General features: G+C 35.8%; 1 protein-coding gene across 1 annotated transcript in view; it reads right to left on the bottom strand.

Moving 5' to 3' along the window:
• Positions 1-16,046, bottom strand: part of LOC127439798 (glycine dehydrogenase (decarboxylating), mitochondrial-like) — a 21,640-nt gene extending 5,594 nt beyond the window's left edge. Inside the window, exons 1-17 of the mRNA XM_051696009.1 lie at positions 15,679-16,046; positions 15,413-15,491; positions 9,267-9,402; positions 8,190-8,354; positions 7,885-7,962; positions 7,621-7,768; positions 6,946-7,142; positions 6,444-6,540; positions 6,246-6,351; positions 5,985-6,124; positions 5,577-5,657; positions 5,358-5,455; positions 3,010-3,094; positions 2,863-2,904; positions 2,592-2,734; positions 2,138-2,213; positions 126-251 (exon numbers count right to left, since the gene is read on the bottom strand). Of these exons, the coding sequence (XP_051551969.1) occupies positions 126-251; positions 2,138-2,213; positions 2,592-2,734; positions 2,863-2,904; positions 3,010-3,094; positions 5,358-5,455; positions 5,577-5,657; positions 5,985-6,124; positions 6,246-6,351; positions 6,444-6,540; positions 6,946-7,142; positions 7,621-7,768; positions 7,885-7,962; positions 8,190-8,354; positions 9,267-9,402; positions 15,413-15,491; positions 15,679-15,957 (2,076 nt within the window). The 5' untranslated portion in view covers positions 15,958-16,046. The remainder of the gene's footprint in view (positions 1-125; positions 252-2,137; positions 2,214-2,591; positions 2,735-2,862; positions 2,905-3,009; positions 3,095-5,357; positions 5,456-5,576; positions 5,658-5,984; positions 6,125-6,245; positions 6,352-6,443; positions 6,541-6,945; positions 7,143-7,620; positions 7,769-7,884; positions 7,963-8,189; positions 8,355-9,266; positions 9,403-15,412; positions 15,492-15,678) is intronic.

Raw genomic sequence — 16,046 nt, 5'->3', positions numbered from 1 at the left:
AGGATATTTGTTTTTATATATGATATTTAAAAATGTAACGGTTTGGTATTAATGGTTGAAGTAAAAATATCCAGTTGTCTATTATTGCAACAATGTCAAACTGCAGATAACAGAATTGTACATACCATGGCCTTAAGATGAGCCACATCAATGTTGCCATCTTTGTCTACCTCCACAACCTGAACTTTCATGCCCGCCATCTGAGCACTGGCAGGGTTCGTTCCATGAGCTGACTTAGGAATCAAGCAAACCTATACAGATGCAGAACAGTTACAATATGGGTGACTGGAAAAAAGTGAGGGAAAAAAGTTCATGCAACCGGACGCTTTGTCCTACATAGAACTTAAATCTATTGTTGTCTTCCGTGTTCAGTTCCCGTTATCCTGCCTAGAATGACTTGGAACGACATGAGGGTGAACAAAAGACAATAGTCATTAAGTGAACTATACCTTTAAGTAGTTATGAATGTTTCTATTTCACAATACACCATTAAGTAGAGTACAGTTGAGTAGAGATTTGGACACAGGGACAACGTGGCCCAAACACTTGTGTAATTTTCAGTGGGGCACCATGGTCAAACTCATCGTCCAAGGACTACAAGCTTTCAGAGTCTTAGAAATCACCAAATATGGAATCTCCCATTGAAGTTGAATCCTGTAATGGGTGGTTGTTTTCTATGGATATTTACTCAACCATGGCAGTTTGAACCTTGGCTGTTTTAAGAGCTGCATCTGCTATCTAAGATCTACTTATAAGGGAGTTGATAAAAACAAAGGCCAGATTACAAAACACTGCAATGACTTGACTAAGCAGTCTTGTCGCTGATCTTTCTTTCCAGCCACCTCTAACAATTTGCCACTTTTCAGCACTTTTTATCTCACCAAACTTAATATTACACTTCCAGTTAATTCTACCTTCAGTTTCAGTCACACCAAAAACACTAAAAAGTGATTTTTCACCATTTTGGTGAGAATTTTCTGAATTTTACATCAAGTGTGAAACAATAATCACATAAAAGGCTGTAACTTGTGAGAATTCTGGATCACTTATGAAACCTTTGCTATCCTTCGACCAACTATTTTTGGTAGTGTGCTACGTGAAATACAAAATTTGATTTCTGTCATATTAATCTTTGAGCAATGAACATTTCAGGATTGAGGTCCAAGCCTGAGATGTTGTTATAATATTGTTGTATTAAAAAAGCTGACGGTTGACATGTTTGAGCACTTGAGAGGTTTCCAAATTACAGTGAAGAAATGCTCCACCCCCCTCCAAATTAGATTTGATTTAAATATTAATATGTATTTATTTTTTCTTGTGTAATTTAAATAAATATGTAAATTGTAATGATTAATTATTTAATGGAATAGTTCACCCCAAAAGAAATCTTAAGCTCTTAAATCTTATTTCTGGAGGAGAAGATTTTCAGTGAATAACAACTTAATTTTAGTCTGTTCCTCGCACAATGTTACTGGATGGCTTTGCAAGACTTTGAATATAGCATTTGAGTCGTATGGACTGCTTTCATGATACTTTTAAGTTGCTTGTCGTTCTTTTTGGTGCTTGACAGATGTGGTCATTATGTCGAATAGAAAAAAATACACATTCTTAATATTTCCGTTTTGTTTTTCAGAAAAAAAAAATATAACAATATTCATAAAACAAGATATATTTACTTGACAAGCAAAATGGCATAAAATATTAAGGCTTGTTTTCATAGAAATTGGAAAAACTGCACTTTTTACAGCAACAAAAAATCTGCCAATGGGGTAAGAAAAGAAAAATAAACTTGTTTTTAAATAAATACACTTCAAAATAATTTTTTTAATAAACTTAAATATATTTTTCTTACCCCATTGGCAAACATTTGTTCTTGTTTTAGGCACAACCCTCACTAAATTCGGTTAGATTTCTCTCAAAACAAGACTTAATACATGATTTATTTACTTGACAAGCAATTTTAATTTTTATTTATATTGAAAAACAAAACAAATAAAGTAGATAAGAAAATGATTGTTTTGCAGTGATACGAGTTTGGGACGACATACAGGTGAGGAGTTTTCATTTTGGGCTAAACTGTTCTTTAAAAGTTAAATGCTTTGGGAACAGATTATTTTCGCTGCAGGATGATACTCACTGTTCTGTGAGATTCTCCTTTGGAGTTCAGATAGGCTTTAATTGCAGCCAGGCCCGCGTATTCCCCCTGTGCACCACTACAGGACAAAGAAATCAATCATTCCATCATGTAACAGTTCTGCCTCAGCAAAGCAGAGTTCAAAGATTGCTTCAAAGGGCTTTAGTGCAAGAGTACAGTATGCTAATTGTCTTGTTAAAGTGTCAACCAAGCAGTATGTATTGATGGGTACACACCCCCAAACTTATCAGCCTTAGCAAACAGTATCTGACTGAAAAAGACAGTGTCATGTTGATATTTGCTTTGTCAACCACAGAAATGTCAGTTAAATTCATAAGGTGTTTACAGTTATGGAATGCACACCTACTGTAGTAAACCATTCATGGCTGTATTCAAATATTTCAGTCAGTGGGTATTTATTTCACACCATGTAATTTGTTACTAGTTGAAGACTTACCTGTTTGGTTGAAAGGAGATCTTATCATATCCTGTAATCTCACAAAGGTCTCTCTCAAGCTGTCTGAAGAGCTGCTGATAACCTTCAGCCTGCTCCAAAGGCACAAAGGGGTGGATGTTTGCAAATTCTCTCCAGGTGATCGGCTGTAGAGAAGTAGTTAAGAAATAGTGAAAAGATCAGAGTAGCTGTTTTTATTCTACTGCAAGTGAAGCTTAATGGTATATTGACAGATCAAATGGACATAATTACAGTAATTCCAACGCTGACTCACCATGAGTTCTGATGAGCTGTTCAGCTTCATTGTGCAAGAGCCCTGGATTCAGAACAATGAGGCTTTCAATAAAAGTATGAAAATACTGCCATCTAACACCATTACAAAGGACAAAGCCTAATGCAATCCCTCAGATTCTTTACTTACCAGTGGAATCATACTGTGCACAAGGGAAATATCTTTGTTTTCCAGACGCTTCATGTAGCGTACAATATTGGTCTCTGAATGATAACTGCAATTGAAAGCAATACTTTTTTTAGACAAATTACAATTAAGATGCCATGGCATGTCTACACATGACACATCTGTTTTAATATTAAGATTTTAGTTTAAATTTTATAATATACAGTATCTGCTGCTTTTGTGTCAATATGAAATATAAATTTTGCAAACAGAATTGAATAGAACAACAAAGAGCCCTATAACAGATTGTATGGACTCCACAGAACACAGATCTCAACATCATTGAGACAGCCTAAACAGACAGAAGAACTGTGGCAAGTTCTCCAAGAAGCTTGGAACATCCTATCTGCCAACAAAGAAAAACTGTGTCCATGCTGCAAAAAATGATTTTCAAAACTCTGTCTTGTTTTCTTGTAAAATTATCTAAACATTCTTAAAACGCGATTTACTTGTCAAGCAAAATAGCATCCGATATTATGTCTCGTTTTAAGAGAAATCTGACCAAATTAAGTGAACTTTAGACTTAAACAAGTTAAAAAAATCTGCCAATGGGTTAAGAAAAATAAACTTGTTTTCCCTTTGAATTAACTTTTTTTTTTTCTTACCCCACTGGCAAACAGTTTGTTGTTTTAAGCATTTATCTTACTAGATTCGGTTAGATTTCACTCAAAACTAGGGATGCACCGATACCACTTTCTCTTCCGATCCGATTCCGATATTGGAAATCTCAGTATCGGCCGATACTGATCCGATACCAGTGTTGTTTTTTGCATAATCAGTTCAGAATATCTTTACATTGTTGTGTGGAACTAATTGGGTGAACTCTTTAATATGAAATGAAACACAAACCTCTAACTACACATTATTTCAATATAAATGTATTGCTTATTAAGAAAAACTTTAACTAGTATACTGGATAATGTAGCAGCAAAATTAACAGTAATTCCAGTATAAGTCATCAGTAGAAAAGAAACCAGTGTTTTATTTTTGCCTTTTTTTCCAAAAAACATTCAATTTGCATCTGGACTTCAAAAGATTCAGATCTCTTCTTTGTTCAATTTAGTTGTAAGACATCAGTTCACTTTTCATTCACACAGTTATTTTTTGGAACCCATTCAACTTAAATATTGTTATAAACTGTAAACAAATACTAATGATGACAATAATAATAAATTGTTATTATTATTATTATTGACTTTTAATTACAATTTTAACTACAACAGTAATATATTTAAATCGTGCACGTTTTAACCCTCACGCTTTTATTTTGGCATTCTGAACTCTCCAGGAAGTCTGTATGTGTCTGTTTGTGGGCAAGTTCACAGTAGTTTAATTCGCTTCTTATTCAAATTCTGGTAAAATTCTAAATGCATATTATAAGTGAACCGAACTATTGAGCATCTACATCTGAGATGTTGTTCGTGAGTAGCACTCAAATATTGCGCACCGCGTGAAGGCTAAAAATAGCCGCGAGTGTATGTGTAAACAGAGCAGCCCCATTCACTGACGCGCTGGAGCTGCGCGTGCATTTTATATATTTACTTATTAAACGCAGCCTTTTGTGATTCACAGAACTATCGCACGTCTTCAAGTGGCTTTGAATAAAATGCACGAGTCATATGAACTGCTTTAATGGTGTTTTAATGGAGCTTGACAGTAATGAACATGACTAACACACAGTATCGGATTTGGACCGGGCTCGTCGGACCGATACCCGATCTGTCTAAAAGCTTCAGTATCGGAGCCGATACTGATCCAGGTATCGGATCAGTGCATCCCTACTCAAAACAAGACTTAAAATCTTAAGGAAATTTACTTGTCAAGTAAATAAATCATGTTTCAAGAATGTTTAGATAATTTTACTGGAAAACAAGACAAAAATATTTTTTGCAGTGCATGTGTACCAAGGAGAATTGGTGCCATTTTAAAGGCAATGGTGGTCACACAAAATGTTGATTTAGCTTTTTGTTTTTAATGTTCACTGCACTTTGTATGAAGTTAATTGATAAAAATTATTAATGGCATCATCTAAAAAAAAAAAACAAAAAAAAAAAAACAAAGAAACAAAATTCTTACTATAAAACATTTTTCACAACTGCCTAAAACTTATGAACAGTACTGTACAAGGTCCTGCAACTGGTTCCTATTTATTGACTTTTTGTCCTCACTAGTTCATTTTAGATGCTACTGCGGTGACAAATGAACTCTATAAATTGAGGTCATAGAAGCTACATGCATAATAAGAATAATAAAAGAATCAGAAACATGCTGTTTACAGTAAAACAGTAATTAACTATTGGAGCAAAACAAACCTGTTAAACACAGGATGGGTGAGGAAATTGCTGGTTCTCTTGAAAGGACTTGCCAACAGTCCTTTAGTTCTCTCACTCATCTTCTCAGCAATAAGCTCCTGATAAATGACCGAAAGACCATCAATTGTTGGCACACACAGACAAGGAATTTTACAAATACCTAAAAATATTTTATTTTTTATAAATCAGTCTTGATTTAGTGCTTTAGCAAGAACTTACAGCTGAGGATTCACATCCAAAGATCCAGAGCAGATCGTCCAAGTCTCTCTCAGTGACCGTTTCATCCAGAGACACACCAAGCTAAAACATTTATAAAAAAAATTTTTAAAAATAAAAAAAACATCATGATGCACTGAAGTCATCTTATTCTTAAAGGCATAGTTCACCCAAAAATGAAAATTCACTCAACCTCATTTTGTTCCACACTCATAAGTCTCTTTCTTTAGTGGGACAAAAAAGATGTTAGGCAGAATGTTAATCTCAGTCACCATTCACTGTAATGAAAGTGAATGGTGATTAAGGCTAACATTCTGCCTAACATCTTTTTTCGTGTTCCACAGAAATGACAGAATTTTCATTTTTTTGGTGAACTAAACCTTTTAGTTCAAACATTTCCACAGGACTCACCACTCCATCACTGTAGAACCGTAGGTTGATCTCCCGCTGCATGGCTTTTTCTAAAATGTCCTTGCCAGCCACACCACAGTTAATCCTAAGCGTGTCAAAGAAGTTCTCATGCTGGAGTTTGTGCCCAGCTCTTTTCAGCCCTATTATAACATAATGGAAGACAATCGGGATTGCAAAAATAGCAACAGAAAAAAAAACAAAAAAAAACAAAAAAAAAAAACTCTAGGCATATCAATAAACAGACTCAGGTGAACTACATGCCTTCAGCTAGAATCAAGGTGGCATTGTGGGTTCTCTCTGCAATGTGCCTCAAACCTTGAGGTCCATGGTACAAAGCATACATAGCAGCCATGTTTGCAAGAAGAGCCTGAAATTCAGGACAATTAAATTGAGCACAAAAAGACAACTAACAACTTGAAACAAAAAAAGGTGTTCAATTTATAATTTGTGAAGCTCTACCTGGGCTGTGCATATATTGCTAGTGGCTTTGTCTCTGCGGATGTGCTGTTCTCTGGTTTGGAGAGCCAGGCGATAAACCTCTTTTCCAGCTGCATCCCTGGATTAGACCGTCCATACACAGACACACACATTCAATTAGCCATTTAAATGAGGACATTCTATTGAATTCTATTGTTTTTTTATATAAAGATATTTATAATTTACTACAGGCTAACCCAAACCCTACCCCTTAAATAAAACATATTTGCAATATTCGAATAATAAATAAAACAATCGTTGAAATTCATTATGATTCATTTTTCCTATTAAGAATATCCTTGCTGTCCCCCAAAGGAAGGTTTTGTCAGGTTTAGCTAGCTTCTGGGGACAATTTTGTCCCCAAACTATAGGAAACTCACACGCATTCAAAGTCTTGGAGAGGCACAGGCTAATATTACATAAAGGCAAGCATTATAAAGATACCAGACAAGGTATCAGAGGTAAAACAACCAATAAAACTCACCTGGTCACTCCAACCATCCTTCCTGGCATCATCCTGACCAGATTGTCTTTGACTGCAAAGAATGCAGCATGAGGCCCACCGTAGCAGAGAGGCACTCCAAAGCGCTGAGAGCTGCCCAAGACGATGTCTACTCCAAACTCACTTGGAGGACGCAGCACGCAGAGAGCCAGCAAGTCTGTGGCACAGCAAGCCAGTGCCTTAAAAAACAAACAATGGGACAGGATCACAATCTGCTACATTGTTCATGTTTGCATCACATGATATTAATGTTATTATATGTTGTATACAGTTTGGGAAAACAATTTATAGTACACCTGGAAACGAAAATTCTGTCAACATTTACTCAACTTCATGTTGTTCCAAACCTGTATGACTTTCTCTATTCCATGGAACACAAAAGGAGATGTTTTGAAGAATGTTCACACTTCTTTCCAACACAATAAAAAGTATACAGGGTAGAGGGCAAGACTTTTTTGGAGCTTGACAGCCACTATTTCATTGTACTTTTCCCATACAACTCTTTTTGTGTTCCACAGAAAAATGAAAGTAAAAAGGGCATGCAACGAATGAGGGCAAGTAAATAATGAGATGTAATTTTTGGGTGAACTACTCAAACAAATACGAAATTTGTTAATCTGGCTTTAATAATGACATTGGAAGGTAGGATGTACATACATCCCCCTTGTGAGCCCGATCAACAAGTGCAGTGAAATCTTCCACCCTGCCCTCAGTATCGGGGTACTGGAAGAGCACACCGCTAACATCCTTTCCACTGAAGTCCATCTCATGAGGAAGTTTGAGAACGGTCTTCACACCAATGTAACTAAAAGATGCAAAACATTTAATCCGTCACAAATATGGCTATTGTGCAAAACTAGATTCTGTGAATTGGTAAATTAGGCACTACTAAGACTTAGAACTAGACTCCTAAATCCTTACTTGGCTCTGGTTTGCACAACTGCAATAGTCTGAGGATGACAGCGAGGGTCAATGTAGAATGTTCTTCTTTTGTTTTGCCTTTGAAATGGAACAGGTGAGTGTTAATTGTCTTTCTAAATCAGGAGTGCCCACTCCCACCCCTGAAGAAATGCCATCATGCATGGTTTGGAAAAGAAATGGACAAGCTTGTTCAAAGGATTGGATTAGAGACCGAACATTGCAGATAGCCAAGAGCTGTGTTGCACATCCCTATGCTAAATGGCATCATGTCCGTTGCAGACTTTTCCAGTAGTTAGTCCACTAACCTGTGGCAGAGTTGCATAGCCTCTGCAGCTGCAGTGCCTTCATCCAGCAACGACGCATTGGCTACTGCCATTCCAGTGATGTCACAGACCATCGTCTGATAATTGAGCAAGCTCTCTAAACGCCCCTGAGAAACTTCAGGCTGGTAGGGTGTGTACTGTGTCACCCTGTAAAGAATACAGAGAAATTATGCATGAATTACAATGCAAATGATACAACCCAAACTTAAAAACTGTGTGTGTGCATTTTCAAACATTCTTACTACATTTTCAGTAATCAACACACGCACATACCAAGACTTGCCACACAATCTTAACACATTTAAAGCTGATTTCTGGGCTAATAGCATTACCAAATGTAACTGCAAATATAATGATTGTTTTCAAGCAGGTTTCCCCAAACACTCTTCTAACAGATAGTCCCGCCCCAAACACATGCCACTGGTTGAGCCAGTGTTGGATGCTCAAACAAACAGAATAATGTTTTTATAGCACCAAAGAGCCACAGTCTTTACACATTTGGGGGAAAAACAGCCTGCACATAGCTGACTTAGACTACCCTGCTAAGGTAAAACAGAGTAAGAGAGTGAAAATTGCAGGAATGAACCTCAAAATCCACATTAAAACTAAATCCCTTTTCTCAGTTGCACTGTAGTTACTGCATTTCGCCTTTGTAGGGTAGTATAGTTATCTCTGCATATTAACCTGGGAAAGAATAATAAAAAAAAAATAAATAAAAAAAAATCGAACAAAAGTATTTTACAAAAAAAAAAATTCACTTCCACTTTAAAATTTAGAAGGAATGAAGGCTGTCATTCATAAAAGTATCTTCAGCTTGAGTCACAAGATTATCTGATGTTGAGCATGCTTCGCCCTTAATATTTCAAAAGTCACCTAAAAGCAATTTGCTTTTTGAATGAGTCTGTACTGCCCATGTTAAAACTGTAATGAACAATCGGTTCCAGACTGTGGATGCAAACTTTTTAAGTCTCATGACTGAAACAAAGGGTTGATTTGTGTTTTTTGGTCCAGTTTTGACCCCTAAAGAGTAAGTGCCTCAAAAACAACAACAAAACATACCATCCAGAATTCTCAAGTAGGTTCCTTTGTATGACTTGTGGAACAGAGCAGTTGTAATAGCCCATTCCGATGTAGGACCTCCATATCTTGTTCTTTGAGGCGATCTTTTGGAGTGACTCAAGAATTTCATTTTCACCTGTAGTGATTAAACACATAAGAACAATCTGGATTTCTGAGTTTATTGATCAAAGCAAACTGTGTGTAAATACACCATATCTGTCCTATCTTAATGAGACGGTGCTCACATGCTTTGTCGCTGGGCAATTTTATTTTTATCATACATTTGAAAAAAAGTCATAAAAACTGGTTTGGTTAGTTCTATCAGTTTTGACCTTGTTGAAAAAACAAAACATTGTGGGTTGTGGAGAATTAAATTAAAAGCAGCTTCTCTTCTATTTAACAAGTGACTATCACTGTAACACAAATTTGTTAGGAAGTTTCTCACGAGACTCATATGAGTATTAAGCAATGACCGCCACGTGTCCTGAAAATGTGTCCTTGTATTTAAACAAATACCTAAAAAAAAAAAATACAAAAAAAAGGCTAACAACCATATTTTCCTTTGTATATAACATTTCCTATAAATTACCTACAAAACTATGATGAATGATACAAGGATTGGGTTTACTGATTAATAGTGTGTTTGCCATTTATAATTTACTAGAGAAAAAGTAAATAAAGGGCACATATGGGACATTTCCTGATGGCTAGGTAAGTAGTTTAATCGCCGTTGCTTGAGGCCACTGGAGCCAGCGCATACTGAGACACAGGAATTCCCGAGGCATTGTGCTGCAGCTTAGCAACACAGCAACTGTACGGGACAAAGATAATGCTGTAGTTAAAAACAGCTACCGAGGGGGTAAGAAATACACATTGCTGACCACCTCAGGCTAACATCTCTATGGGATATTCCTTTTGTCAATATCTACATTCAGTGGCGGATTTAGGCATGGGCGACATCGGCAGCCTTCTGGAGGCGGCATCTTGCCGGTGGCGGCACGAACCCCCCGGTTAACAACTTTGTTAGCGGGGGGTACCGTTTCGCCCAGGGCGAAATAGGAAAATAATATATATATAATGTAAAAGGACAAAGAGAAAGTTATAAAGTGATCCATTATTGTTGAGTAGTGAATTTCTTGCAGGATTGCAGACCAGGCTCAGTGCAGCTGAACCAGCAGAATCCAGTATAGCCCCCCCCCATCAGCTTCCTCATGGCTTGCTTCATTACAGACAGACCCAAGCACAGGCAAAAACTAGCTCACTCCTGCCATATGTCCAACCTGATAATAACTATAGCAGCATTTCAACAAAACTATATACTTCTGAAATCCCTTTTTTGGCATTCAATTTCCAAAGTTAAATGAGAAAGGGTTGGTCAATAGCCTACAGCACTTCAAAAAGACCATATATGGGTGATTATTATGAAATTTGTCAAGAAAATGTCATGGTATATAAGAAATTGCATTTTGCTTGAAGTAAATTAAGCCTATTTTTTGGGGTGGGGGGTGTCATTCCATTTATTTTTTACCACAATGTAAAAAAAGATGGCCATTGTTTACGTGCACATTCTTGCACCATTTATGCAAAATTTGCCGACAATGTATGTGGCCATGTATATGCTACACACGGCTTTCCTTTATCAGGTAATGTCAAACAGTTTAAGAAAAATCCAATCGGCACACAAGATTTTTGCCCATTATTCTGATTTTGCGTTGCATGCAAACACCTTCACTGGCGTTCTTACAGGAGTGTGGAATGTACGCAAGCGCACCTTCATTTCCTTTTTGGCATCAAAAGCAGAGAATATTAGATGACTTAAAATCTCATGTAAACACAGTTCTCTTGCGTCATCTAATTTTTTTTGATTAAGCCAATTTTTGGTGGTTGTCTACGTATTGGTGTGCATGTAAATGCACTCATTATAATACTACTCATTTCGGCAACTTGAACATTTTTTTTATTTAAATTGTGAAGCAATTATACATCATAGCCAGTGCTGGGTAGATTACTTCTGTATTGTAATCTGGTACTGCTTCAAAATTACATGCTTAAAACTGTAATCAGTAATGTATTCTCTAGGATTACTTGTTTTAGGTAATCTAATTTGATACAAAGAGGAAGAAAATATGTTCCACTCTTTATAACCAACAAAAAGATTTGAAGACTTACAAAACATCTCAGCGTTAGGCTGATTTAGAACAAAAAAAAATAGTAAAAAAAAGATTTAAAAAAAAAAAAAAGATTAAACAAGAAGAATTAGGGGATCAATACATTATGAACAAATTACTGTCGTTGCCTGATTAGTATGTATCCATAAGTAACTCTAATCTGATTATGAGTATTGCAAAACATAATATAATCAAATAGCAAGTACTTGATTTTTGTCATCTGAATACATAATCCCAATTACATGTAATCTGTTACTACCCAACACTTATTATAGTTGTACTCCTTGGTACTGCCTTTCAATGTTGCAGAATTTAAAAAAAAAAAATTGTTCAACAGCATAATTTTTTAAATAACTGTGTTACAGTAATGAAGAAAAATGTCAGAAAATGTTACGGTAATGAAAATTGGGGGTAAATGTGCTCAAGTGTTCTTTAAATAATGTCATAATCCAAAACATCTTACTGGTTCTAAATACACAGTAGGCTTCGTTTTCATTTATGCAAAATATAAATTCATATTTATTTTGCATTTATTTGGAGTTAAATATGACCAAGACATTTTCTTGAAACGTTCTGTGAGAATCACATGCTACTTTTTATATCTCACTGATTCTTGAAATGAGGGACAAAACATGTCCTACATACAAAAATATTCTTTGTTAAAAATCAAATACAACAAAAGTTAAATATTAAGGAAATATGTTTACTCAGGGAATTTATCTCTTCTATTTTAAAATAATTTCATTATATATTTTTTTTAAATGCATGCTCTTCTCTTGGAAGCACATGTAACATTACCTGTCCTCAGCAAGAGGTCACAATGTTAAACTGCCAAACAAAGCATTTAAAAATGAAACAAATTCATACATATAAATATCAAATGAAAGGTATGGGTGTGTAAGATATCAAACAATATACCGTATAAAGTAAACAAATTATATTTTCCATAAAAAAACTGCACAACTTAAAGTTGTGTCCTCACTTTGTGTCAACTCCATCAGATTTTTTTTATAATCCTGAATAAATCAGACAATGGTCAGCTAAGTACCCCCTTCCCTCTTCTTGCTCATGGAGGATGCAACAGTAGGACATGTGGGCTGGTAAGTCTCATATTTTGGTAACTCTTTACCTTAAGGTTCCATTTACTAACATTAGTTAACATTAACTAACAATGAACAACACTTTTACAGCATTCATTAATCTTAGTGTTAATTTCAACATATACTAATACATTTGTACAATCAAAAGTTGTATAAGTTAACATTAGTTAATGCACTATGAACTAACATGAACTAACATTGAACAGTTGTTAACTAACATTAACAAAGATGAATAAATGCTGTAAAAAATATATTGTTAATTGTTTGTTCATGATACCTAAAGCATTAACTAATGTTAACAAAAAGAACTTATTGTAAAGTGTTACCAATATGTTCTTATATTTAAAACAAACAATGTTTATGTCTCTGCGGTAACAGCTTCAACATCAATACCATCATCCCATTGTGATCATTTCTGTTAAGAATCGTGGAATAATTTTGGCATTTTAGTTTAGGTTATCGAGGCAGCTTCAATGAAGGAAAAACAAATGACAAAACAAAATAGCTCCACACTGTAAAAAAATCCTGTTGTTTTTACAAAAAAAAAAAAAAAAAAAAAACATTTTAAACTGGCAGCTGTGGTTGCCAGAATAATTATGTAAAAAATACAGTAAAAATATAAACAACTTTACAGAACAACCTTAAATTTTACTTTTGTTGTAATTTACGTGACCACGATGGCACTGTAAAAAATTTTTTTACATTTACAGTAAAAAAAAAAAACTTTAATTTTAACCTTCTGAAACTGTAAAAATCTGCTTTTTACTTTATAAAGGTATTGTTAATCACCGTAAAAATTACAGAAGAGCACATGATGACATGAAGTTCACCAATAGAGGCTATTCCAGAATCAATGACCAATAAACATGCAGAGACAGTGCTCAGTGTCACTCACACAAACACTAAACACCAGAGTAACACGTTAAATTATTTTTTTTGTTGATTTTCTCCCCTTTTCTCCCAAATTTGGAATGCCCAATTCCCAATGCACTCTAAGTCCTCGTGGTGGCATAGTGACTCGCCTCAATCCGGGTGGCAGAGGACGAATCTCAGTCGCCTCCGCGTCTGAGACCATCAATCTTATCGCGTGGCTTGTTGAGCGCGATACCGCGGAGACATAGCACGTGTGGAGGCCCACACTATTCTCTGCGGCATCCAAGAACAACTCACCACGCGCCCCACCAAGAGCGAGAACCACATTATGGCGAGGTTACCCCATGTGACTCTACCCTCCATAGCAACCGGGCCAATTTTGTTTGCTTAGGAGTCCTGGCTGGAGTCACTCAGCATGCCCTGGATTCGAACTCGTGACTCTAAGTGTGGTAGACAGAGTAAATACCCACTGAGCAACCCAGGCCCCCAACACATGTGAAATTAAAATAATGCAATAAACATTAACTAAAGTACATCAAATATACAGAACACCCCAAAGTACAAAACTGATATTAAAAAGAAGAAAAAACAACTATACCCATAAAATATTATGAAATGAACTGGGTCATGCAGGGAATTGTGGGAACACCTGATTATTATTTTTACTGTTATTTTAACAATAATTTACTGTAAAAAGTACATGTACTCTCTTGTTAAACATGATGTAAATTTTTACAATTAATTATACAGGAAAATCATACTTTTTACATCTAAATGTTTTGTCTTACAATATATTACAATTTGTTACTGTATATTTTACAGTTAATACTCGTTAATCAATGAAAGTTTTATTTCTGTAGCATTTTTATAGTATTTTACCGTTACAACTACAGACATTTTTTAAAGTGCAGTGTTCAAAACATGGTTAAGATGGAAAAATATTCAATTTTGTCAATATTCAGAATAGTGTGAAAACTGTATTTGCATAAAACGCATTTTATCACTTAAATCCTATTTGATAATTAAAGACTTAACACTCTGGATCAAATTAAGATAGCATGCTTTTTAGTGTGTCTGACGGAGCTCACACAAATTACAGTAAGATGCAAGTTATGAAGTGAATGAGTGTCAATTTTCAGAAGTAGTAGTAAAACCTGTTCCCTTACATGGTTCGACCTTTGTCAACAAATACAGCCGTTTCAAATGAATTTAAATTTGCTGTCCCTTAGCTCAAGAATCGGCATACATAAATATTAAATAAAATGTAAAAGCACTAATAGCTTATGTGTGTATGTTAATAGTCTGTCCGTGCTACAGAGATTAAAATAAAGGTGTTTATCCACAAGCAATATCTTTGTTCATTAGCTCAAAGCTGCTTCAAATGGTCAACAGACGTTAGAACTGAATAACAACTCAATGTTCCATATTAATGGCATTAAATGTTCATTTATTACACAAAGTTGTGTGTTGAGCAGTGCTGGCGTGATGTAATGTGACTGCTAACCAGATCAAACTGGCCGTGTGACGCTGAACTTTACACTCTAATTATCATCCTATTGGCATCGGCTGAGGCGGCAGGAGATTGGTGCTGCTCGCCCGGCTCCGCAAAAACAACTCCAAATATGTTCAAAGGAAGACTTAACGGGGGGAAAACACTCCTGTAAGGTCTATTGGCACACAAAGAGCGTGTAACCTACATTCAACCCCGAGATGGTCGCCTTTGTTAGGAACTCCTAATTCAGCTTTCTTGAGTTCAAACTAAATATGTGATGGTGGAAATGCTTTACGGCTTTATTAATTATTGTGCTGCCATAAAAACCGACACAGGAGAGCATCTGTAAGCAGACACACTTTTGAAATGTTCTTTAACTTAAATATAACCTCATGATAACCGATTTGACTCACAGACGGTCAATGCAAACATACGATGAATTCACGTCAACAAACGACACGTGTTTCCTCTCGGTCTGTATGCTGCGAGTGAAGAGTATGAGGTGAAACTTACACACAGGATCGTCCATTTTCAAACTTCTTCCCAGACGAATGGATGCAGGGATTGTGTTTTCTATAAGCTGGGAAACAGACTGAAATCGAGGGAAAATATGATCCATTATTATTATTATTAAAAAAAAATTATTATTATTTATTTATTTATTATTTTTACTAAAACTGTATGCTTGCACGGAAGTTTAACAATATTTCTAATCTAAGAGAAATCAAAAATAAAGCGTTTTAATTTAGGCTTTTAATTATACTAAACGATTATCTTACCTCAAGTGCAATAGTATTGAGCATCTCTCGCTTCTCTTTGTCACCCGGGCCAATGTGTCTCTCAGAGAAATCATCGTGTCTCGGCAGGATTCTTTCAATCTTTCTGGACCACAACACTTGTGAAGTGCTCAGAGCGCGAGCATTTGCAGATAAAGCTGCAGTTAAACCATGAAGTTTCTTCAAAACATCACCTTTGCTGCAAATATGCCTATAATACGGCACGCGGGCGTTCATCGACCTGCTGACGATAACACCCCACGACTTAGCGCAGCTCTGCATGTTCTTCTCTTTAAATGTATTGATGTGTCGGATAGAAGAGTCTCTCAGCCACCACGCACGCCGTGTATAACCCGCTAAATGTCTCCGAA

This window comes from Myxocyprinus asiaticus, chromosome 4, assembly GCF_019703515.2.
Source record: "Myxocyprinus asiaticus isolate MX2 ecotype Aquarium Trade chromosome 4, UBuf_Myxa_2, whole genome shotgun sequence".
In the NCBI taxonomy this organism is placed as follows: Eukaryota; Metazoa; Chordata; class Actinopteri; order Cypriniformes; family Catostomidae; genus Myxocyprinus; species Myxocyprinus asiaticus.
This window is presented reverse-complemented; position numbering and strand designations above follow the sequence as displayed.